Source organism: Myotis lucifugus, unplaced genomic scaffold (genome assembly GCF_000147115.1).
Source record: "Myotis lucifugus unplaced genomic scaffold, Myoluc2.0 scaffold_490, whole genome shotgun sequence".
Classification (NCBI taxonomy): Eukaryota; Metazoa; Chordata; class Mammalia; order Chiroptera; family Vespertilionidae; genus Myotis; species Myotis lucifugus.
In genome coordinates this window covers 609,697-635,707 of record NW_005871538.1, presented here as the reverse complement: position 1 = coordinate 635,707, position 26,011 = coordinate 609,697, and the positions used below count along the sequence as shown (strand labels likewise).

Sequence of the window (26,011 nt, the reverse complement as noted above, 5' to 3'; positions counted from 1 at the left end):
GGAGACTGGGGGTATGGAAATTGTACTCTTTTCCGGAGCATTAGAGGAGAGGGGGGCTATGCGGGGGCTGGGCGGTGAGAGAGTAACTGCGCGTGGGGGGGAAGAGGGGCTTTGTCCTGGGTGCAGGGGGGTGGGGCGGGGGGGGGAGAGGGGCGCTGTCCGAGGGGAAGGGGGTGGGGAGGGGGCGCCCACTGCCTGCGCTGCGGGCTTGGTGCGTGTGAGTGCGCGCGCCACCCTCTGACCCGGGTGCGGGGCCGACGGGCCGAGGGGGCCGCCTCGGAGTCAGCGCGGACGCGGGCCAAGGGGAGGCGGCCGCTCCGAGTCCGTCACAAGCCCTTTCAGCTGCGGAGGAGCCTGGGCGCGGCTCACCTGGGCGCCCGTCCTTGAAAAGCTTAGTGAGAAAAACGTGCGTCTCCTGGGCTCACCCACCCACACTCGGTCAGTCGGGGAATCGCCTTAGCGAAAGGAACAGGTTCATCCATTTTCCTGTGGGGCCCGGAGTGCGCCCCCCTTGTTACTGCGGCTGGTGAGCGAGGAGGGAGAGCAGGGAAGACGGGGTGTTTTTGGTGTATATGTAGGTGAGATTGAAATTAACTTTAATAAGTAACACAGTTAATACTGTGTCTATTTCTATCCATTTTTCTTCTCTAGATAGAATCCAAAAAGATTGATAGCTTTTTGGGAACTGGGGAAAGAAGGGAGGATCTATACCAAATTATTAAATTTATTCACAGATCTTTGTTGTGAGCCTTTCAGGTGACTTGTGTGGGTGCAATAAGGGGGTCGGGAGTGTGGAGAATGGGAGGCGATGCTTTAAAAGCCACTTGAGAGTGTGAGCTTGGGCATAATGGCTCTTGCAAATGTAGCTCAAGTGCATCTATCTTTTCCAGACGATGTGAGAAGTATAAAAACCCTGGGAGGTGCACGTCAATGTTTTTGACAATCTGGGCAGATCGTGTTTCTTGTGCACACGTTTTCCAAGTCCCAGCTGGAATTGGAGCGGCTGTGGAGCAGGTTAAACTTGTGTAGTGTTTAAACGTTTTTATTTAACACACGATAGCTTGAAAAGCAACTACTGAGATCTTAATCCACACTTAGCAAGAAGCAGGAAAGTGAAGTTTAGCTGTGAATATTTCAACATGATCCTTGAGTTGAGAAATAAGGTACAAACTGGAACAGAAACTCACCGGAGAAATCACACAGGCCTGCTCTGGGTCAGCTTTAAACTCTGCCAGAGGGAGCCACGTGGAGAACTTCCTTCAATGGGCACATTTGATATTAATATTTCACTGTTGTCTAAATATTATGGTCTAGAATGTGTTTCACTGCTTATCAATGAATGTTTCAACTTTATCAAGACACTCTTTTAACACAAAATATTTGACAGTTTGTTAAGAGGAGGAGTTTGGGTTTAACTAACTTTCCTATAATAGATTTCATGTCCTCTATGTCGCATCTGTGTTTTTGATCAAATACTGGCTCGATTATTCCACCAAATGGTCATACTCATGGATCTGCCTGTAGACTTCATCATTTGTCATATATTTGTTTAATCTGATAAGACTCCTCAAACTGCAAAATAAGGTACAAGTTTCAGTTCAGCCACTGAGAAAAAGAAGTTTCATTCCAGAAAACTTTTAAGAACCAAAGAAATTCAAGTGTTAAAAAACCAGAATTGGACTGAGTACATTTTAAAGATATTGGCTTTATTCAGTGATTCATGGCTCTGGCAGCATCCCATCCAGCCAATAGAGGGAGCTCTGAGGAGCTGTGCCAATGAGAGACTGTTCTGGGCAGAAGGAGGCGGGAACAAGGAAGTCCTCTAGCAGAGCTCAGACTGCTGTGCTCAGGATGCTTTCCTGGGGGATGACAGATGCCCTCACAGTGCTGGCCAGGCCGCTCCTCTGACTGGTTTACCCTCCCATTTCCGGGAGAGGCTGCAGGTGTGATTGTCTCCTTTTGGTGACATGGGGCTTCCCATAAGTTGCTCCATGTGGGGCCTGTTGTCTTGTTTTTGACAACTGGCTCAGCCTTGTAGCAGAATCACTTTTCTTCTTAACTGGAAAGGGACACAGGTTACATAATTAGAAACTACTTTCTAAGGGGGGCGGGATAAGGTTGCTTCAGAGTTTGTGTTGTTTTGGCACATTCCTAGATTTTTTCCCTTTCCCTGGCTGTTGTTGTAAAGTTAATCTCTTTTTCTTTGTAAGAATAAAAATATATATGTGAAAACTAAATGTAAAGCATAGCTCCTTTCTCTGGCTTCAGGTACGTTTGTTGAGCTCTGCATGACTGCACCCCTCATTATGGTCTCAGGGACAACCTGCCTCAGGCGCGGTTTGGCTGGGGGACCCACCCTCCTGTCAGTGCCCAGCTGCTGACCTGGGGCTTATAACTTCACCTCCTTGGGATCAGCTCGCCACCTGAACGGGGTGGTGTGTCGTGTTCCCTGTTGCTCTCCCAGCCTGTGACACCGTGTTCTTGGTACGGAACCTGGATACACTAGGACCGTGGTCGGCAAACTGCGGCTCGCAAGCCACATGCGGCTCTTTGGCCCCTTGAGTGTGGCTCTTCCTAAGCCTTAGGAGTACCCTAATTAAGTTAATAACAATGTACCTACCTATATAGTCTAAGTTTAAAACATTTGGCTCTCAAAAGAAATTTCAATCGTTGTACTGTTGATATTTGGCTCTGTTGACTAATGAGTTTGCCGACCTCTGGTCTAGGAGACAGATCTACCACTCAGAAATGTAGACGCAGCCCTCTGTGGCACCCCCACAGATCCCTTGGCTCAACTGAACAGGCAGATGTTGTGGGGACCCCCTTCCCCGCACTGGTGCTCGGGGCTGGGGAGCCCACTGTGCCGAAGTTCATCTGGCGCCAAAGAGGGAACTTCTCAGGCAAGATATTGCGCCCAACTCTCCACTGTCCGAGTTCTGCCCCTCCAACCAGCGTGGGTGCGGCCTCCCCCTGAGCCTAGGAGTCTGCCCGCTGGCCTGCGGCTGGCTGCTCTGTCAGATCGGAGCGCCCGCCGCCGTGGGTGTGGAGGGGGCGGGCGTGGCTCTGCCCTCAGGAAGCTCCCCTGGCACCGGCCCCCCGGAGCTGTGCCTGGTGTTAATGGGAGCTCCTCCAGCCCCTCCAGGCCTCCTGCTTTCGGGGCGCTGACGCGTCTCCCGCACCCACCGTGGCTGGTGCAGAACAGATGCTGTGAAGTCCTGTGCTGCCTGCTCGGGGCGCTCGGGCATCTCAGCGCCATGAACTGAGGCCGAGCCGCCACCTCCGCGGACACTGCTCAGCCACGTCCGCTCCAGGACACACCGCGTGCGGACCGTCTGCCCGCCCCGGCCCGGCCTGGGGTTCGGCTCAGCCCAGCGCGCAGTCCTCCCCTCCACCCTCTCCCGGCCCACAGGGATCTGACCGTGGATTTTATCCAAACTTTGCTTCATCCCGAGTCACTGTCCGGACCTGCCGGGCAGTTTGAAATCAGGTCCCCGTTATGGGTGCGGAGGGCAGTTGATATTTGGGGTATAGTTTTGTAAACAGGAACTGGGTCATTGGGGTAGACCTGGCAAGATGAATTGGATTTTATCAGTCCCTTGTGTGTTTCTCCTCTGAAATGATGATAGATTGACTAGTTTTATGCACGTTACTAAAAGAAAAGGGGACCTTTTGACAGTTTCCTAAGCTCAAACCCAACATGTGTGACTGACTCAGTGACTGGTATCTTTTTAGCGGAGCTGCCCCCTCCATACACCGCCTTCGCCAGCCCGGATTCTGGGGGCATCCCAGTGATAAACTGTCGCGTGTGCCAGTCGCTGATCAGCCTGGACGGCAAGCTCCACCAGCATGTGGTGAAGTGTACGGTCTGCAATGAGGCTACAGTAAGTGGAGTTTCCACCAGTAAAAGCATCGATTGTTACCTGACCTCTTCTCCCTCAAGGAGGTACTTCCACAGCGTGACTTAAGCGTAGGTACAGGCTGGACACAGAGATGGCGCACCTCTTCATCTTTGCTGTCTTCTCTCAGCTGTCTACTCCTCTTGAGCATACAAGGATCCTCCCGGTGTTTGTAGTTCACTTCATTGTGAAAATGTCAGGGCGAGTTTAAATATGTCCTTTGGCTCTTTACTTTCTAAAACGAGACTGACCATAGACAGCTATTTGTAACTAGAGCCCCGGTGCACTAAATTTGTGCATGGAGGGGGGGGTGTCCCTCAGCCCAGCCTGCACCATCTCCAATCTGGGACCCCTTGAGGGATGTCCGATTGCCCGTTTAGGCCCACTGGGATCGGGCCTAAACTGGCAGTTGGACATCCCTCTCGCAATCTGGGACAGCTGACTCCTAACCACTCACCTGCCTGCCTGCCTGATTGCCCCTAACCACTCTGCCTGCCGGCCTGATCAGTCCCAACTGCCCTCCCCTGCAGGCCTGGTTGCTTCCAGCTGCCCTCCTCTGCTGACCTGGTCACTCCTAACTGCCCTCTCCTGTTGGCCTGGTTGCCCCCATCTGTCCTCCCCTACAGGCCTGATTGCCCCCAACTGCCCTCCCTTTCAGGCCTGGTCCCTCCCAGCTGCCCTCCCCTGTTGGCCTGGCCACCCACAACTGCCCTCCCCTGCCGGCCATCTTGTGGCAGCCATCTTGTGTGTTGGAGTGATGGTCAATTTGCATATTACTCTTTTATTAGACAGGATTATCTTTAATGTTTATTCACATCACAGTGAAATCCATTTTCATTTTCACTAAAATGAAAATATACTGAAGTTCACCACAAATGTGGACTTTGTACTTATGTGGAGAATTACTTAAACATATTTTATGTTTGTAGAATGTCAGTATGGCTTTTCTTTTTAGGAATTTATTATTGACATTTGTGCCAAATCCTATATAATAAAAGGCTAATATGCAAATTGTCCCCTCTATCAGGAGTTCGACCAGGGGGCGGGGGCGGCCAGACAACTGTTTGTGGCCCCTCCCCCTGGCCAGCCCCGCCCCCAACTACCCTATCCCCCCATCAGGGGCAGGCCTGCCAGCCAACCTCCTGCATCTCCTCCCCGGCTGTGCCCAAATTTGTGCACTGGGCCTCTAGTTGTTTATAAGTTGCTTGGTATTTTATTCCATTTGCTTGATATTAATTTGGTGAAATGTCCAAAAAATTTGAAGGGAAAATTTTTTTTACTAAACTTTGGGAAGAGCAACTAAATTTTAACTAAAATTTTCAGTTTCAAGTAATAAATTTGTAAAGTGTATGTCAGTTAGATTTAGTATATTTCTGCTTTTATGGTTAGTCTTTATTTTTAAAATGTCAGTCTCTCTTAAAATCTGAAATTAATTTGTTTTATTTGTATTTTTTCCCCTCTTTAGATAAGTATGAAAAAGGTCAGCCAGTGATTATTGTATCTCTAAAAACCATAAAGCATGGATGCTGGGCTTTATATGTTTTATGTAAAAGTCATAAAATAAAGCCTTAAGTTACAAAGTGATTTTTCCATTGTAAATATTTTTTTCTATAAAGGACGTCATTGGAAAAACGTTATTGCATAGACTAGAGGCCCAGTGCACAAATCTGTGCATGGCAGGGTCCCTCGGGGTGGCCTGTGTGGATCGGGCCGAAACCCGCAGGTCAATGCCGCCTGCAGCTCCTACCTGCTGTTCCCACTCATCCTGGCCCCACTGCGCCTGCTGCGGGCTCAGGCCCAATCAGTCCCATTCAGGAGAGGCTCACACTGCCACAGCAGCAGCACTTGCCAGCCATGAGCCCTGAATCTGGTGCCCTCCTGAGGGGAGTGGCCTGCGGGATTGGGATGAAACTGGTTCTCCAACATCCCCTGAGGGGTCCCGGATTGCGAGAGGGTGCAGGCCAGGCCAAGGGACCCCACCGGTGCACAATTGGGGCCAAGGAGGGAGCATAGGAGGGCTCCAGGGCGTGTTCAGCCACGTCTTGCCCAGTCCCGATGGGGGCTGATCAGGGCCAGCCAGCCAGGGAGGGATGCGGGAGGTTGGCCAGCTGGGGAAGGACCACGGGAGGACTCCAGGGTGTGTCCGGCCCATCTCGCTCAGTCCCAATTGGCCGGACCCCAGCAGCAAGCTCACCTACCAGTTGGAATTTCTGCCCCCTGGTGGTCAGTGCACGTCATACAACTGGTTGACCAGTTGAATGTCTGCCCTCTGGTGGTCAATGCACATCATAGCAAGCGGTTGAGCAGTCTTAGCATATCATTAGCATATTATGCTTTGATTGTTTGAACAGTTGACCAATCACCGGGCACTTAGCATATTAGGCTTTTATTATATAGGATAGGTGACATCTATAAAGCCACCTGTTTGTTTAAGTTGAACACTTGGTAGTAAATTTCATTAGCATTAACCTCCTTAGTGCTCTTCGTGGAGTTGGCAAACAATACAAGTTGTTGGACATAAGCAGTAATTAAAAAACACCCACCAGTGCCTCAGAGGTCTCCTTGAATTTTGTATTCGTGGTTTTCCCTCCTATTTCTCTACTCCGTTGTTTTTGTTTGGAGAGAGGCAGCAGATTCTGCTCAGGGGCTGATTCCGTCTTTGCCAGCAGTTGGTTTATCCAGGTCTGCCATGGGGACTGGAATGATTTCACAAGCCAGCAGCACACACGACAATTATCTTGTAAGAAGCCAGTACAGAAACAGCACAGTCCACACAAACGACAGGGTAACACACTGCTGTTCCAGGCAGAGGAGACAAAAGGATAAAGTCCCAATGCAACCGAGGTGGGTGGGCCTCTGCATGGGAGCTGGGGACGGGGAGCCACTCCCTGACTTCCAGCTGCGGCTCCCACCTCAGCCCCTGCTTGCTCAGTCGCGATGTAGGGAACCGGTGCTGGGCGGGCTGCCTGGCTGCTCCAAGGCTGTCACTCCACGGCTGGGCAGGGCTTAGGGCCACTGCCCACCCAGGGTCACCTTGGCCACGCAGGAGAAATGTCTCCCCATGTTCCGAGGGCTGTTTAGGTCAGCAAAGGGTGCCTTGCCCAGCCAAACTCTCCAGCACTCTTCACAGCCTCAGGAGTCAGCCTGCAGGTCCACCGGCCATGGTTGCTGCTCTCCCAGCCTCCAGCTGGGCCGACAGAGGAGGTGATGATGTCCTGACACAACTTTACTTCTAAAAACAACCTTTCTGGTCTGTGTCATAAACAAGGGCATTTAAACAACTTCAAATCATAAGCAGATGGATTTGAAATCATATTAAACTAAATACACAACACACCACCCATAAAAACTTTTGTTTTTAAATAAGTAGAAAAAGAGGAGTTTAAAACTGTACACTTGCACTTGGACATCAACAGAACAGGCTAGGCCAGTACAGAAACAGCACAGTCCAAACAGGATCTCCAAGTCCCTCTGCATTTAGCCACCACCGTCAGCCTGGCTGCTTAGAAGGGCTGCGCTCACACAGCAGCAAGAGGTTTGACTATAATAAATTATTTCTGGACATAAAGTTGTGCTGAAATTTTTATATCATTACTAATCCTCTTATATAAGAAGTGCAAATAATTGTGAATATTCCAGAGAAAATGAATAGTATCCAATCAGATTGTCTTGTGTGGAATCAATAACATTACAGGGAAAGAATAAAAGTCTTTGAGGAGTGCTTTAGTATAAGACTTGCTAATGTTCATGTAATTTGATCTTAAATTTGTGAAATGAGGAGGTACTAGGCAACTGGATACTTCTCTGGAGAAATTCTAGATAGAAAAGAGCAGATAGGATGGACCAGGGCTCAACAGAATGGCGCAGGTTTACGATGATTCATTCTCCTCAGGTCAACCACCTCTGAGAGGAATCTGATGTTCCTGTGGAGATGAAAAACCACAACCTTCACAACAACACAGAGCAAGGCTAATACACGCCCTTTTTATGTCAGGAGATAGAATTGGACAGGGATGTAGGAGGGTGTGTGTGTGTGTGTGTGTGTGTGTGAATACGGATACATTTTAGGTAGTATAGTAATACATTCTGGATGTTTGTGAATTTTAAATATTCAGTTTTCTATATAATGTTTAATAAATTATAGGTGGCTTATTGCTAACTTTTATATATTTCTAGCAAGATTATTTACTTAAGTTTTTTAAAATCTTTTTTTATTGATTTGAGAGAGAGAGAGAAACATCAATTTGTCATTCCACTTATTCATGAATTCATTAGCTGATTCTTGTTCATGCCCTGACCAGGGATCAAATCCACAACTTTGGCTCATCAGGATGGCACTCTGACCAACTGAGTTACTGGACCAGGGCTGGAAGTTTTTTTTAAATCAGGTGCAGACTTACTGAAAAGTTATAACAATAATAGTAGGTGATACAGAGAATGCTCGTAGTTTCTTCATGCACAGTCCCCACATATTAACATCTTGTCACATCAGCTTTCTCTTTCTAAATAAATTATCATTTTGTATAATATTTTAAGGTAATTGCAGTCATGATGCTTAACTACTGCTAAACATTTTAGTGTGAATTTCTTTAAAAATAAGACATTCAGCCCAGCTGGCATGGCTCAGTGTTTGAGCACTGCCCCATGAGTCAAGAGGTCACCGGTTCTATTCCTGGTCAGGGCATATGCCCGGGTTGCAGGCTTGATCCCCAGGGACGGGAGTGCAGAAGGCGGCCTCTCATTCTCTAGTCAATAAAAACATATAAAAATAATAATAATAAAAATAATACATTTACTTATACAATTACAGTACAATTATCAGATGCAAGAAATTAACATACTGTTATCTAATTTTTGACCTAGTTCATGTTTGTCCAGTTATTCCATTAAAAATAAAAATCTGGTCCAAAAGTCAATATAGAGTTACATATTTCTCTTGGTTATCATGTTTCTTTAATCTCCCTTTATCTGAAATTTGGTTTTGCTTTGTCCTTTATTGCCTGGACATTTTTTAAGATTATAGGCAAGATACTTTGTGAGACGTTCCTGAACTTGGGTTTCTCTGATGTTCCCTGTGGTTAGATTCGGGTCACACATTTCAAGCTGTTGTGCCCAGGAGTGATATTCTCCTCTCAGTGCATCATGCTAGTATTGAAGCTTTTAAACTGATTATGAAATTAAAGAAAATAAAAGAATTGCTAGCATTAGAGCTATTTTAAGTTTTTGTAAGTTAAAAAGGTATCATAAACTTAATCCTTCTGCCTGGCCAGCGTGGCTCAGTGGTTGAGCGTCAACCTATGAACCAGGAGGTCACGGTTCAATTCCTGGTCAGGGCACGTGCCCAGGTTGTGGGCTCGATCCCTAGTAGAGGGTGTGTAGGAGGCACCCCATCATGATTCTCTCTCATCCTTGATGTTTCTATATTTCTCTTCCTCTCCCTTCCTCTCTGAAATCAATAAAAATATATTTTTAAAAAATGAATCACTTCTGCTATTCTAGTGAGTAAAGTTTAGGAAAAGCTCACATTTGTCAGCGCACACTCCTCTTTGCCCACTGTTCTGAGTAAACCTGCTCTTCCCCTGGACAGGTGCGCGAGCCCAGGGAACGCTTGCACCTGCCAGAGAGTCAGAGGACCTTGTCCTGTGAACGTGTGCATTAAACATTCCTGTCATATTAAAGACCCTTACAAACTAATTTGGAAATATTTCCTTCATTATCAACTCTCTACAGCCTCCAAATTTCATGGAGTGCTTGCCAAGAGTAGACTATTTAAAAGCATTTATGATGCACTTGTCCTTAAACTGTAATTTGATACCATTAGCCTTCGTTTTCAAAGAATTAATGCTTTTTGTACACAGACAAGCTTTGTCAGCCTGCACTGTGGTTAATTTGCTGTATTTGTATTTCCTTCCCTTGTCCAGCCAATCAGAAACCCCCCGGCAGGGAAGAAGTATGTTAGATGCCCTTGCAATTGTCTCCTTGTTTGTAAGGACACATCTCGGCGAATAGGCTGCCCAAGACCCAACTGGTAAGAGATGAAGATTCATTCATTCTTTCTTTCATTCATTCATTCAACAAGTATTTATTAAAGGCACATATGTGCCAGGCATTGTTCTAAACAAAGTCTGTGTCCTCATGGTCATTACAGGACCTGGATTATTTTTCTTTGTGAAAGGAATGATATAGTTTGAAATTAATGGTCACAGGCATTTGCAAGATACAATATTCCTGAATGAGCAATGGAAGTTTTCCTGATGTACTTGGTGCACTGTAATAAGTCAGTTACTTGTGAAACTTACATATTTAAAAACAACGAATCAGTTTGCCTTTTATGTAATTCATCTTCATCTAGAGGTGTTTGTTCTAAGCGCCGTTGGGCGCCTGCTGTGGGTGCACTAACCTTTGCAGGGCACATTCTGTACAATACGTTCTGGAGTTATGTGCAGATGCCACCATGGATGTGCCAGGTTGTAGAATGCCAAGACCTGGACTGTTTTTTCCTATGGTTTCTCCCTTTGGACCAGTGCATCATGCACAGCCCTCCCTGGAAGGAAAGTAGCCGCTGCTTCCCTTTCTGTCCGACTGGGCAGATGCTAGGAAGCCAGGAGTGCAGGCAGGTGTGGTGTGACAGCAGCGGAGGCTGGGGGCACGCTCCTGGCGGACACGGGGTATTTCACTGTATTTAGTATTTAGTGTTTGGCTACACTCAAGCTGTCTTCCTAGATAGGGAATAGTAACTTTCTGATTTGAACCTAGAAGAACAGCAGTTAAATCATTCCCAAGTGTTTTTAACTTAATTGCAAATGGTAGTTAAATAGTTCCTAAGTGTTTTTTTCTCTGTGATTTTGACTCCCAGAGTTGGGCTTATTAACTTAATTTTTAAACAATTAATAGAACCTGTTTTCATTGCTGTCCTCCCAGCTCATTGGTGGGCTAATGAAGCTGTTCCTCTCCCCGCAGCAGGCGCATCGTTAACCTGGGCCCAGTGATGCTCATTTCTGAAGAGCAGCCAGCTCAACCTGCGGTGCCAACCCAACCAGAAGGTGCCCGGGTGGCATGCGGGCACTGCGGGAACACCTTCCTGGTGAGTGGCCGACACGTCTAAGTGACCTCACCTCTCAGTGCTGATCGTGGCCACATGGATCTGGCCGCCACTCATGGTCAGCGGTTCTGTCCAGTGGACTGACCAGAAGACTTCAGTGGAGCCTTTTTAAGAAAGTCAGGTACTCGGAAGTGCAGCCAGAGTGCGCGGCAGCTGCTGTGAGTCAGGCATGTGGTGCACCTCTCTTGGTTTATTTGCCAAAAGGGCCTCTCCAGGGAAGCTCCTGGGAACCCCGTGGCCTGGTGAGGGGCAGAGTCTCCCCATCCTCACCTTCTCAGTGGAGCACAAAGTGCAGGTTTATAGATTCAGAAAAAAATCTTATTAGGATTTATCAGAGATTTTCTTATTTAAAAAGATAAACTTGAAATAAAGTGGATGAACTCTGGTATCTGTAATTAGATAAAGCATTGGGTAAAAACTTAGAAGGCATAAGTAACTAATTACATATGACCAAAAGTTAGTTGCTACTTTTACCTTTAACCTTAAGTTTGACATTTACAGGTTAATTTCATGACTCACGGTGTCAGGAGGGCTCCTCAGCCCCTGGAAGCATGACGTTCCTGGGGAGCCTGCCTGGGAAGAAGCCCTCCTGAGGGCAGGGGGCGGGCCCTGGGGGGCAGTTTCTATAAACAAAACCAGTCATAAGGGTGACAGAGCTTAAGATTTGCTTTATTTCTTCCAGTTTTTATTTTAGTGAAGTGACTTGTGGACATAATTCCAAATGTCAACTAGGAATAGAAAGCTTTATGGGAAAACAGCGGTCGCCTCTTATCTAACGCACCCACTGCCACCCCCAGGACTTCGTTTCTTCCAGCTGCTCTGCTGACATTGACTTTCTGGGGTTAAATTGTTTGTTTATCCTTTTTCTTTTTGATGAAACAATTTTAGATATTACCTGCCTGCCCCATTCATATCCTTCTCTCATTCCATTCTCCCAGGAGAGTTATAATATTTTATTCAATTAATTCTTAGTGTTTACATATTTTATCATTAGGTAAATGGTACTCACAGCTGAGCCAAGTAATGTGCTGTATTCCTCTCCTGTACGGCTTTCACATTTTTCTTGGATTTGTTAGTTTTCCCTCCCCCCGGAATCTACTTTTCTATGTACAAAACATTAGTTCTTCTGTATTCTTTCACAGAGCTGTGGCACTCCTGTCCCTCCAGGAAACACAGCAGGGATCCTGCCTCTCAGCTGTCACCAGGGCTTCCCTTCACAATATCTTGTAGTCCCTGGCACTGTCTCCCATGTGGGGTCCTGGGTTTATTCCTTCTGCTGGAGCACTTCCTCTCAGCTTTTCGAGAAAGGATGTAGAAAAATAAATTTGAGCCCTTTCATTTTTTAAACAGCTTTAATCTAATTTCGCATTCACTTTATAATTTGTTCAGATGTAGAATTACAGTTTGACAATTGTTTCCTCTCAAGATGTTCAAGGGTTTGCCCCACTGGTGAGAAATTCAATGCTGTTCTGACTCCTGACCCTTTCTCTGTGACCTTTTTCCTTGTGATATTCCTCTTTCCTCTTCCATGTTGCCTAGGGCTCTGAATGGCATTCCAATGTGCTGTGGGAGTGGTGGGGGAGTGGGCAAGCTCTTGGTTCTCAGTAGTCTCTCCTGGTCCCCTCTGCTGGCTTTGTTCCCTTTCTCTATGAAAGATCACTTTCTCTCTCTCTGAAACATTGTCTTCCCCTTTGGCTTCTTCCTTTCCTTAGTGGGAAATGGCTCTAACTATATCTTCTAACTTTAATTCAAAACTTTTATTTCAGATGATCTAACTTAACTTTTAATTCCCAAGAGTTTCCCTGTGTTCTCTGATTAATTTTTCATTTTTTAGAAAGAGCTTTCTCTTCTTTATAGCAACTTTCTGCAGCTCTTATTTTTTTCTGAGGCATGTTCTTTTTTATGCCTTATTCTGTTTTCTACCCATTTTTCTATCTGTTTTTCTTTTGTGATAGAGGTTTTACTGAAAAGTTTATTTATTTGACAGCAAATCCCTGATTGGGATCTCAATGCATGCAGCAGGCAATCAACTTTTTCTCCTTCTTTCTCCTCCCGCCACCTCACCCCCCACCCCGGCCACACACACACATACACACACACACACACACACACTCCTTACCTTCCTCTCCTTCTTCTCTCCTTTTGAAGAATTGTCAACTATGAGTGTCAGTGAGGTTTTTTTTATGGTAAGTTTCTACGGGAACAGTCCCAGATCTCTTGTGAGGATGCTTTCTAGGATCTGAGAAAGGTAGTGGGTGAAGGTCTCACCCACTACTCAGAAGGCAGAATGGAACCTGTGCCTGCTTCTAGAGCGCTGTCTTATTCTTCCCCTGATCAGCCTGGTGTTCCTCAACTCACAACTCTTTTCAGAATGAATTCTCTTCTCTCAAATGTGTTGGGGAAGGAGAGGCTCCTGACTTTGTGGTGTGAAGGGAAGTTTATAACCCGTATTCCTACTTTACCGCCACCCTCACCACCCAGGGGAAGCCCTGGCAGCCCCTCACCACTGCTCTGTCCCTGTGGGCCACTTGCTTCACACACAGGCCCTTGCAGACGGCCGCACCGTCACTGACTGAGTCAGTTGCCAAGTCTACATTAGTTTCCAGTGTCCCAGTTCCCTTCTGATTCTCTTTGTTTTTGTGGTCTTATACAGTTTTAAATTCATTCACTATCATTTTAGTCAGGTTTGGGCAAGGAAATGGAAATGCATGCATTTATCCAATTTATTACATTTAGCCAGAATTGTTATGCTTTTCTGACTTAGTAGGATAAATCTTCTTTCTTGCTTTTATATTCTATTGATTAAATCAGTGACAAAGTGCATAAATTAGAGGATATACTAGGTAAGTTAGAGGATATACTTGGTGAGAGTAGTTAACAAATTTCTTTTAAAAATCATTACCTATTGATTTATAATAGAATGATATACTCTGTAGGTATGGATACATTTAGTACTTTGACTACATTAAATATATTTATCTTTTTTGTCTTTTTTTAATCCTCACCCAAGGATATGTTTTTATTGATTTTTTTTTTTTTTTTTAGAGAAAGAGAAAGGGAGAGGGAAAGAGAGAGAAACACCCATCAGTTACTTCCTGTACGAGGAATAGAACCCACAGCCTTCTGATCTACAGGACAGTGCTCCAACCAGCTAAGCCAGGGCTACCTTCTTCTTTCTTATATGTAAATAAATCATATTTTGAAATACCATTTTAAAATCTTCAAAAGAGGTTTATTTTTCACTTCAGTGAGCTCCTCTCCATAATCACCTTGAATTTTGCCCAGTTCTGTTTTGTATTCCAAATCCTTGTCATGGTAGCCACATTTTAAGTAAGTTCATTTTATTTGTTCAAAAATCTATATTGAATGAGTTTCCGGCACAGGCTAAGTGCTGGGGAGACAGGAAGGCACACTCCCTGCCCTCATGGGCTTTTCTAATTGAATAGGAGGAGAAAGACAATTAAAACATGAAATATTAAAATGTTTATATTTATTTTTTTAAAATCATCTAGTAGTGAATTCTAGAGAATAATCCAAATTGAGAAGTTACCTAGATATGTTTGTGACATGATTTTTATTACTTTAAAAAAGTGTAAGCATGAGATATTTTCCTTCGAGATGGAAATCGCTAAGTAATATGAGAGTCAAAGACTAACTTGTAAAGCTTCTCTTTCACACTTAATATTCATTGCAGGCAAGTGGACCATATTAGCATATCTGCATGGTCATTATGATTATAAACTTTGATTTTTTATCAGGAAAGGGTGTTTTGGGTTAATATATTGTATTTGAAGATGATTTCAACATTCCTGAAGAACACAGTGTTTGGTGACTGGGGAATACAGGCTGTACCGATAGGAGGGCTGTTGCTTCAATTTCAGATTAATGAGAGATGCTCCGTGTATGAAGAATGAACAGGCTGCAAAGTTTTTAATTCTGATGCGAGGACTTCGCATTATTATTATTATTATTATTATGCTGATCGTAATCAGTCATATCCTTTGTACTACATTCTTTGCCCTTCCAGCTTTAACTATCAGGGTAATTCATTTGCTTATTCTCTACCTTGTTTTCCCCTAGACCCATGGTCGGCAAACTGGAGCTTGAGAGCCACATGCAGCTCTTTGGCCCCTTGAGTGTGGCTCTTCCTAAGCCTTAGGAGTACCCTAACTAAGTTAATAACAATGTACCTACCTATATAGTTTAAGTTTAAAAAATTTGGCTCTCAAAAGAAATTTCAATCGTCATGCTGTTGATATTTGGCTCTGTTGACTAATGAGTTTGCTGACCACTGCCCTAGACACTACAAAGCCTGAAAACAATTGAGACAAGTTACAAATTTCACAGCATTGAAAATATTTAGTTTAGTTTATTTATTTTGTGAGTTTCCCACATTAATAGAATAAATAGCTGCATTTCAGTAATGAATCTATATGTATTTAAAAGGCAAGTCCTCAAGATTTAAAGGAAAGAAAACTTTGAAGGTACATGAAATGTTTGTATTCTTTTGGAGTGAATGAGACATAAATCTAAAAGAAATGACCCTAATCACAGCAGTGCATTCAACTTCCTTTTAGAGCAACCCCACTTGCGTCAGAGCCTTGGGAAAGTCATGGGAACTGTTTCAGATGGGAATCCCGAGCTTCCTTCAGGCAGAGGGAGAGGGTGGGGAAGGCAGTTGCCTTGGCTGTGATCCTGGGTGACATTTGAGCTAAAAAAAAAAACAACACCCTATCAGATTGGATCGTCTTCAGTTGTTTTTCTTTTCAAGCCCTCTCTTTATTTATTTTACAGTGGATGGAATTGAGGTTCAACACTCTGGCGAAATGCCCACACTGCAAAAAAATGTAAGTTCCCCGCCATTGGACATACTCTGGGAAGTACTTGTGAACAAGTTAAAGATTTCAGAATTCTCGCTTAATTAGATTTTGATCTTAAGACATGCCATGAAATGAATGAATGCATAATATATTTATACTTTTCAATACAAAAAGGAAATCTTTAAGCCCTTTAATATTTCATTTTAAAATTTAAATGATTAGGCTTAATATCACTCTCTGAAAGGAAATAAGTTTCTAAAATTATCCATAACTTGGTGAGCATTTGCATATGTCCTAAGAGGTTATAATCTATTACAAATAATCTAAAATTTATATTTAAATGGGCTATTTTTAGGAGAAAAGGTGCTTGCTAGCTATTCTAATCTCCTGCCTAAAGGCATTATATCAGCAGGGAAAAATAGAAGATAGATAGATAGATAGATAGATATATATATATATATATATATATATATATATATATATATATATATAAATATACTTTTATTGATTTCAGAGAGGAAAGGAGAGGGAGAGGGAGAAAGTGATAGAAACGTCAATGATGAGCGATATAGGCTGCCTCCTACTGGGGGTTAAGCCCACAACCCAGGCATGTGCTCTGACTGGGACTCAAACGTGACCTCCTGGTTCATAGGTCAACACTCAAACCACTGAGCCATGCCTGCAGGGTGAAGATATATATTTATTATTAATAGTATTTTTAATCCTCACCCAAGGAGTGAGGATATTTTTTCCACAGATTTCAGTGAGAGTGGAAGGGAAGGGGTTAGTGGAGGGTAAGAGAGAGAAGGAGGGGTAGAGAGAGAGAGGGAGAGAGAGAGAAACATCAATGTGAGAGACACACCAATTGGTTGCCTTCTACAGGTGCTCCAACCTGGTGGGTGGGGGGTGGGGGTGGAGGGGATCAGACCTGAAACCCAGGCACATGCCTTTGACCAGGAATCAAACCTGAGACCCTCTGGTAAGCAGGCCAACACTCCGACCACTGAGCCACACCGGCCAGGGCTAGCAGATATTTTTATTAAAGATACTAGAGTCCTGGTGCATGAAATTTATGCATGGGAGGGGGGTGTTCCTTAGCCTGGCCTGCACCCTCTCTAATATGGGACCCCTCAGGGGATGTCAGACTGCCAGTTTAGGCCCAATCCCTGCGAGATTGGGCCTAAACCAGCAGTCAGACATCCCTCTCGAAATCTGGGACTGCTGGCTCCTAACTGCTCGCCTACCTGCTGGCCTGATCCCCCTAACTGCTCTCCCCTGCCAGCCTGATCACCCCGAACTGCCTCTGCCTTGGCCCTGCCACCATAGCTTTGTCCGGAAGGATGTCTGGTCTAATTAGCATATTACCCTTTTATTAGTCTAGAGTCTAGACTCTAGACAGAGGTGCACGGGTGGGAGCTGGCTCGTCTGCCCTGAAGGGGGTCCCGGATCAGGGTGGGGGTCCCCTTGGGGGGCAGTGCCAGCCTGGGCTAAGGGCTGGGGAAGTTTGCAGGTCGGCCACACCCCCATCAGGGTAGGGGGGGTCTCTGCTGGGGGTGGAGCCAGCCTGAGCGAGAGGCTGAGGGCCATTTGCAGGCTGGCCATGCCCCCATCAGGATGAGGGTCCCCACTGTGGGGCGTGGATGGCCTGGGTGAGGGGCTGAGGGCTGTTTGCAGGCTGGCCACACCCCCTTCGGGATGGGGGCCCCCACTGGGGAGCGTGGATGGCCTGGGTGAGGGGCTGATGGCTGTTTGCAGCTGGTCACAACCCCTTCAGAGTGGGGTTCCCCACTGGGGTGCCTGGCCAGCATGGGTGAGGGGCTGATGGCTGTTTGCAGGCTGGTCAAGCCCCCTTTAGGGTGGGGGGTCCCCACTGGGGTGCCTGGCCAGTCTGGATGAGGGGCTGAGGGCCATTTTCAGGCAGGCCAAGCCCCCCAGCAATGGAAGCTCCCAGCCTCTCCTTTTTTTCATTTTTTTATATTCTGAGATTTATTTACCTTCTATAATTGAAACTTTGTTGCCTTCAGTGGAGCTCAGCTGGCCAGGACAGGCAGGAAGCTTGACTTCCTCCATCACTAGAGCAACAAAGCCTCCTGCTCACTCCAGCTCCGTGGCTGCCAGCCGCCATCTTGGTTGGGTTAATTTGCATATAGTCGCTCTGATTGGCTGGTGGGCATGGCTTAAGGCATAGCGAAGGTATGGTCAATTTGCATGTTTGTCTTTTATTAGATTAGATCATTACGTCACTGATACACTTCTTTGTGGATCACCTCCTGTCATTTTAAACAGCAGCAGACTCTTACTCTTCTATCTGGCTAGTTCGTGTTTTCTTTTATAATTATTCATGAACTGGAGGCCTGGTGGACAAAAACTTGTGCACTGGGGGGGGGGGGGTCACTGTGCCCTCTCACAGACTGGGACCCCTCAGGGGATGACCACTTGCTGACTTAGGCCCACTCCCTGGGGGATTGGGCCTAAGCTGGCAATCAGACATCCCTCTGGCAGCCCAAGAGCCCTCGGGGGATGTGCACTTGTCAGCAGGGAGCAGGCCTAAGCTGCAGTCTGACATCCTTAGTGCTGCTGAGGAGGCCGGAGAGGCTCCTACCACCACCGCTGTACTGGCAGCTGTCAGCCTGGCTTGTGGCTGAGCAGAGCTCCCCCTGTGGGAGCGCACTGACCACCAGGGGACAGCTCCTGCATTTAGCATCTGCCCCCTGGTGGTCAGTGTGTGTCATAGTGACCAGTCATCCCCAGTCGTTCTGCTGTTAGGGTCAGTTTGCATATTACCCTTTTATTATATAGGATAGAGGCCTGGTGCATGGGTGGGGGCCAGCTGGTTTGCCCTGAAGGGTGTCCCGGATCAGGGTGGGGGTCCTGCTTGGGTGCCTGGCCAGCCTGGGTGAGGGGCTGATGGCTGTTTGCAGCTGTTCATACCCCCTTTAGGATGGGGGTCCCCACTGGGGTGCCTGGCCAGCCTGCAAACAGCCCTCAGCCCCTCACCCAGGCTGGCCACGACCTCCAGTGGGGACCCTCATCCCATGGTGGCATGGCTAGACTGGGTGAGGGGCTGAGGGCTGGTTGCAGGCCCCTCCTTTAGTGGCCGGCCTGGGCAGGTGGGAAGCTTGGCTTCCTCCAACGCCAGGGGTGACCCAAGCCTCCCGCCCACTCCAGTTGGCTCCATGGCCACCACCATGTTTGTCTTGCTAATTTGCATATTCACTTCTGATTGGCTGGTAGACATCACAAAGTGACAATTCATTTACATATTTCTCTTTTATTAGTGTAGATGTTTCTCTCTCTCTCCTTCTCCCTTCATCTCTGAAATCTATAAAAATATATTTTTTAAAAAATAAAATAGATTTTTTAATTGGAAGATCATTATTGACCATACTGTTTTTTGTGTGGATATTTTCAATGACCAAGGCTTAAACTTTGTTTAAAGCCACAATAATATATCACATACTCACTAATTATGATTGTGATTCATGTTAGTCACTAAAAATGACATTTTTCTGTATGTCCTGTCTCCCAAGTTAAAGAAATAAATAGAAGTGTGTATGTTACTGAAGCCACAGATGAGTACTCACAAGGATGGGATAAAGAGTGATTATTAAATACTTAACATTCTCTTGTTCTCATGATTTGCAGCTCCTCAGTGGGTTGTGCTCTTCCACGAAGACGCTGCTGTGCATACATTACCATTGGAATGATGTGCTTTTTCATTGGAGTTGGATTAACTGTGAGTATTACTTTCCTCTCAACTTTATCACAATTAAATGAAGAGCCTGCCTGGCATACCGGGGCCAGAACCTTCTGTAGGCCTATGGGCAATTGGGGAAGTTCAGTCCATGGACCTGTTTTAGTACAGCTCACCCATCCAAGGGAAATGGTATCTTGGGACCCCGCTGAAGGTCCTTGGCACTGGGACTTTACTATCCATTTAAGGGAAGCCCATTTGTTTTCACTTAATGCCAGAACCAACCTGGCCATGGCCAAAGCCAAAGCAACACTCAGTCAGCAATGGAGGTCTGCAAAACCCGTCTTCTCCTTGTTCAAGTGAAGCAGAGGTTGTTGTCATGTGAGTGGCTTGTTTTCAGAGGATGCTGAAGCTAAGCAGTTGGCATGGGGGTATCATGGGGAGAGGAAGGGCTGATCTGCTTTGCTGCCATTTACTTTCCAGGCTCCTTTGTTGCACCTGTCCACATATCACTCGCCAGGTGAAATTATACAGATTAAGTTCCTTTTAGAAATAACATGTTTTAGTTGGGGTTTTTTTTTGCTTACTTCATAAAATTTAAGTTATAACAGCAGCATCTTAATAATTTTAACCTGTTAGTGATAATCAAAAGTATACAAACTCATTTTATAGAGATTTTGTGGCCCCAAGAATATTGTTCAGAAAAATCATATGTGAACCAACACAAGTTCTCCAGTTGATTATTCAGGATGGTTTCTTTGTATTTTAGTGGTAATTCCAGTTTGGTCCTGGGAGCGTGTCTGTGTAGCAGCCACTTACTCTGCCACCATTTTTAATCTCCCAACACAAGTTATCTAGATCATTTTTTTTAAGTTTCTAACCTTTTGCATTTATATTGCTTTCTATTTTAGGTTGGCACCCAAGATTTTGCAAGGCGATTTCATGCAACCTATGTTTTGTGGGCAATTGCTTATCTCTTAGGCTTGATCTGCCTTATCCGAGCATGTTATTGGGGAGCCATAAGAGTGAGCTATCCAGAACACAGTTTTGCATAAGCTTGCTTATGAGCAAGTGAATCAGGTGAGAGTATCTAGCAGTTTTTGATAAGCTGCTCTGGACATCTTTAAATCATTTATCCTCATGGATTCCATTCTGGTTTATGTATAAAGTTTCAAGACTTTGGGAGTCTTTTATGAACAAATACTCATTGCACTACATTATATGCAAATGATAGTTTGTTCTGCTGCTAGGTTTTCAAGCTCTGAATAATAAAGCAGTGTCTTTGTGTCCTTTTACATCTCTTAAACATGTTTTTGGATTTGCCACTAAGCATTAGATCACCTTTCATTTTTAAATAGTTATTCCATTACTTGCTGATCTGTGAGTATTCCCAAGAAGTATTTATAAATGTTTCTATGTATACTTACATTTTAATTAACATATCAAAATTGCCTGCTTTAAAATCTAAGCAATATGCATTTTGCTTAAACTGCTTTAAGATCATAGTGACGTTATTCAGGAAAAGAATTTGAGTGTACCTTCAAATACTTGACATTCTTGTCAGATAAAAACCATTTATAAATACTGTTTGCTTGTTTTTTGTTGTTTGTAGAAAGATACACTATTTTGGTAGTAATTTAAAATACAATAATGAAAATATTTATTTGTCCACAGTTAAAGATGATGTTGGATAAATGCATTTTTTCCCTCAGAGATCACAGGACTTTTGTCTTTTATTTTTGTCTGTTGTTTTATTTGCCAATTATATAAGTTCTGGTCTAGATTTATGACTTTAATGTCATAAAATCATAAATGTATTTCTGTATGTATTTCTTTATAATGCCTGAAGAAAGCATTTTAAATAACATGTTTTATAATACTTAACCACTTAAACAAAGATATATGTACATTTGCTTGACCTCTTCTTCATTAAACATGGTAAATGTTTCCTATCGGGACCATCAATAGGACCTTCTGTGTGAAGGGAGTCTGTGCATTTTGGGAACTTCTGTGTGAAGGGAGCCTGTGCATTTTACACTAGCTAATATGTTGAGAGTAGAAGCAGTTACTCTTACCATTTTTCTCAAATATAGCTGTTCAAGTAATCAAAAATTTATTCATGAAAATAGATTACAGACAAAAAACAACAGTTTTCAAAGAATTCACTAGGATGAAAAAGAAATTGCTTAGTTGAAAAACAATGTTCTAAAGCCCTTAAAGCAGAATTAGAATTAGATGATCTGAGTGAATTAATTGGCTCTTCCAGGGACAAGAACAACATGTTAATTTATTTATGTTCCCGATTAGGACAAAAATGTGCTCATCAAACAATTTGGAAGAAAATACATGTAAACTTGAAAGAGTAAATGATCTGTATTATAAATGGCCAGTGGCCGTAACGCTGTAATGCCATAATGACCAAATGACCAGTCACCAGGAGGTGCATTGATGGGTCTCCCAGCGCTGCGGGTCTCGGTCTTGCGGCATGGCGGGTCTTGGGTCCTGCTGGCACAGTGGGTCTGGGATCTCGCGCGATTTTGCCTCTAGTAACTACATAAATGTGGTAGCTCAGGATTACATGTACCTATGAAAGTACAGTAATAAAGATTATTGTTAAAAAACTACCTTGTTATATTCCATTTTTTAAAAAAATAAGATGTAATTTCCAAAATTGCCTTGAGATCTTATTCTGAAGTTTTCATGTTTAAGAACATATATTTCTTTATATATAATATTAACTTATTTTTTCTAGTATTTTCATGGTTTCATTTTAAAAATGTAGATTTCATATCTATTTATAATATACTTGATGTAAGGTATGAAATAAGAATCTAAATTATTTCTTATCTTATTGGTCAACTAATTGTAATAGCATTATATATTAAATAATCCATTATTTTCCTATTCATTTGAAATCTCATTTGATTATAGGCTGGGACAAAGGTAGGTTTATAGTTGTTTGTATGGAAAATAATACACTGATTAATAAAAAATAATACAAGAATAAATTCTGTGTTTCACTTTTTTGCTTGGTTCTGGACCACTGCAATAAAGTGAATATCTCATTAAAGCAAGTAACTCAATTTTTTTGTTTTCCCAGGGCATATAAAAGTTTATGATCTATTATAGATATTAAATGCACAATACATTATGTCTAATAAACAGTGTATAATAAACATACCTTAATTTAAAAATTCTTTGTTGCTAAAAAATGCTGACCATAGCCTGCAGCGAGTCCTGATCTTTCTGCTGATGGAGGGTCCTTGCCTTGACGTGGTGGCTGCTGACTGACCAGGGTTGGTGGCTGCTGAAGGTTGGCAATTTCTCAAAATACAACAGTACTAAAGTCTGCTGCAGCGACTGACTCTCCCTTTCATGAGCAACTTCTCTGCAGCATGTGAGGCTGTTTGACAGCATTTTACCCACAGAACTTCTTTCAAAATTGGAGTCCATCCTCTCAAACTCTGTTGCTGCTTCATCAACTAAGTTTTGGAATATTCTACATCCTTTGTTGCCACTTCAGCAATTTTCACAGCATCTTCACCAGGAATGGATTCCTCCCCAAGAAACCACTGCTGTTGCTTATTCTTCAGATGCAATTTCTCATCCATTAAACTTTTATCATGAGATTGCTGCCATTCAGTCCCATATTCAGGCTCTAATGCCAGTTCTCTTGATGTCTCCGTATCTGCAGTTACTCCCCCCACTGAAGTCTTGACCCCCTCAAAGGCATCCATGAGGGTTGAAATCAGCTTCTTCCAAACTTTGTTAATGTTGATATTAATGTTGATATTTTGACCTATTCCCATGAATCGTGAATGTTCTTAATGATATCTGGAATGGTGAATCCTTTCCAGAAGGTATTCAGTTTACTTTGCCCAGATCCATCAGAGGAACCACTATCTATGGCAGCTGTAGCCTTACCAAATGTATTTTGTAAATAATAAGACTTGAAAGTTGAAAGTGCTCCTTGATCCATGGGCTGCAGAATTGATGTTGTGTTCGCAGTCATGAAAACCACATTGATCTCCTTGTTCATCTCCATCAGAGCTCTTGGGTGACCATGTGCCTTGTTAGTGAGCAGGAATATTTTGAAAGGAATCTTTTATTCTGAGAAGTAGGTCTCAGCTGTGGACATACATTTTCTTTCTTTTTTAAATATATTTTTATTGATTTCAGAGAGGAAGGAAGAGGGAGAGAGAAATAGAAACATCAATGATGATAGAGAATCACTGATCAGCTCCCTCCTGCACGCCTCCTACAGGGGATCAAGCCTGCAACTCAGGCATGTGGCCCTTGGCTGGAATCAAACCTGGGACCCTTCAGTATGCAGGCCAATGCTCTATCCACTAGGCCAAACCAGCTAGGGCCGTGGATGTAAATTTTCAGCAACCATGTTACTTACAACAGGTGTGCTGTTATCCAGGCTTGATGTTCCATGTATACAGCAAAGGCAGAGGACATGTAGCACAATTCTTCAAGACCCTAGGATTTTTAGAATAGTAAGTGAGCACTGTCTTCAACTCAAGTCACCAGCTGCCTGAACCCCTCACAAACCCCCCGGACATGCTGCGGAGGCCATTCCTGTCAGGCAACACCATGGGCCTGTCCTTCAAAGCTCTCAGCCAGCATGGACTGCTTGGCTCTGGCTATGAAAGCCTAGGTGGCATCTTCTCCCAGGAGAACATGTAAGTTTTCTTAATCAACGATCCTTCCCCAATGTTTCAATTTATTGATAATATGCCTATGACATATATGTGTATGTATTTGTTATTCTTGCTTGGGTATACATTTTCTGCACTTATATATAAAATAGCTGTTTAGACACCTCAATATGTTTTTTACTGATTTTTAGAGAGAGAGGAAAGGAGAGGTATAGAGAGAAACATCAATGAGAGAAACATCATTGATCGATCCACTGCCTCCTGTATATGCCCCACACTGGGGATCGAGCCCACAACCTGGGCATGTGCCCTGACCAGAATCGAACCATGACCTCTCAGTTGCTGGGTCCATGTTCAATCATTGAGCCACACTGGCAGGGCAGACACCTCAACTTAAATATCCTATTATAATGTCACTAAAGGACCAATGCATGAAAATTCATGCAAGAGTAGGCCTTTCTTCTCCCGGCTGCCAGCACCGGCTTCCCTCCGGCACTCGGGACCCGGGCTGGCTTCCCCTGGGTCACCTGCAGGCATCTGGGACCCAGCTACCTTCCCTCCGGCCCCAGCTTCATCAGAAAGGACATCCAGAATGATGTCTGGAAGACGTCTGGTCTAATTAGCATATTACCCTTTTATTATTACACTAGAAGCCTGTTGCATGAAGATTCGCGCAATAGGCCTTCCTTCCCCTGGCTGTTGGCACCGGTTTTCCTCCAGCACCCGGGACCCAGGCCTTTGGTCCGGCCGCAGCGAAGAAGTCTTCAGTCTTCACTCTGTACCTGTGTATGCAAATTAACTGCCATCTTTGTTGGGTTAATTTTCATAGTTGCTCTGATTGGCTGGTGGGCGTAGCGGAGTGATGCTAATTTGCATGCTTCTCTTTTATTAGTGTAGATAATTACAAGTCCCAAACTGAACTCATTTCCTTCCCCAAACCTGTTCTTCCTCTTGCATCCCCTGTGGCTATGTTACCACCAACTAATTACTCACTTGTTCTCCTATATGAGAAACCCAGGAGTCACCCTCCATTCTCTCTCATTCACACCTTTCATCCACTGTCACTAGACTCCACTGATTTCACCTCCCAACTTTCCCTGACCTGTTCCTTCCTGCAATTATTGCAAACACCTCCAAGGAAGCCTCTCTGTACCAGGTTTAACATTACCATGCCCTCTCCAAAAACCCACCCTTCCTACTGCTGTCAGGGTGATCTTTCCAATATTAAACACAAAACCAAAAACCAACCTGTAAAAGGTTCAAAATGCGATTCATGCACCGCTCCTGTCCCATGCCCACCCACACGCCTGCTCACTTCACCCCTCTTCCTGCAGCAAACCGCCTGGCAGAGTTCTGGAGGGCCTGTCCTGCGGCCCTCGTCTGTCCCAGGGCGGGCATCAACCTGCAAAGATTGACAATTAAGGGTTCGATTTGGACGGAGTTGCCTCGAATAATTTTGTTTTGCCTAGGACCGCTAGCTGCCTGACAAAGAATCGCCTCCTGCGGGCCCGCCCCGAAGCTGATGAGAAAGTGAGAGCAGCACGCTGGACTCCTGGGCGGGACGCCGTTCTCCTCGCTGGTACCGCTCAGGGCTCAGGACGGGGCGGGGGCGGCTGTGGGCAGCGCCTGGGGTCCCAGGGCTGTTCCTGCTGACTCGCCCCGCGCTCTGCGAGCTTCTCAGCACTTCGGACACCGCTCAGCACCCCTCCCAGCCGCCGGACCCCTCAGGCCTCCTAGCCGGCACTCACGCTCTCTAGGTCGCCGTGGCCCCGCCCCCCACGTGTCCCCGCGCCTTGGCCCCGCCCAACAAGCCCGCCTTCGCGCCCCTCAGGCCG

General features: G+C 44.8%; 1 protein-coding gene across 1 annotated transcript in view; it reads left to right on the top strand.

The window, feature by feature from the left end:
- Nucleotides 1-21,904, top strand: part of PIP4P2 (phosphatidylinositol-4,5-bisphosphate 4-phosphatase 2) — a 22,325-nt gene extending 421 nt beyond the window's left edge. Inside the window, exons 2-8 of the mRNA XM_023744829.1 lie at nt 461-578; nt 3,733-3,881; nt 9,818-9,924; nt 10,857-10,980; nt 15,793-15,845; nt 19,464-19,554; nt 20,424-21,904. Of these exons, the coding sequence (XP_023600597.1) occupies nt 461-578; nt 3,733-3,881; nt 9,818-9,924; nt 10,857-10,980; nt 15,793-15,845; nt 19,464-19,554; nt 20,424-20,567 (786 nt within the window). The 3' untranslated portion in view covers nt 20,568-21,904. The remainder of the gene's footprint in view (nt 1-460; nt 579-3,732; nt 3,882-9,817; nt 9,925-10,856; nt 10,981-15,792; nt 15,846-19,463; nt 19,555-20,423) is intronic.
- The last annotated feature ends 4,107 nt before the right edge of the window (nt 21,905-26,011 follow it).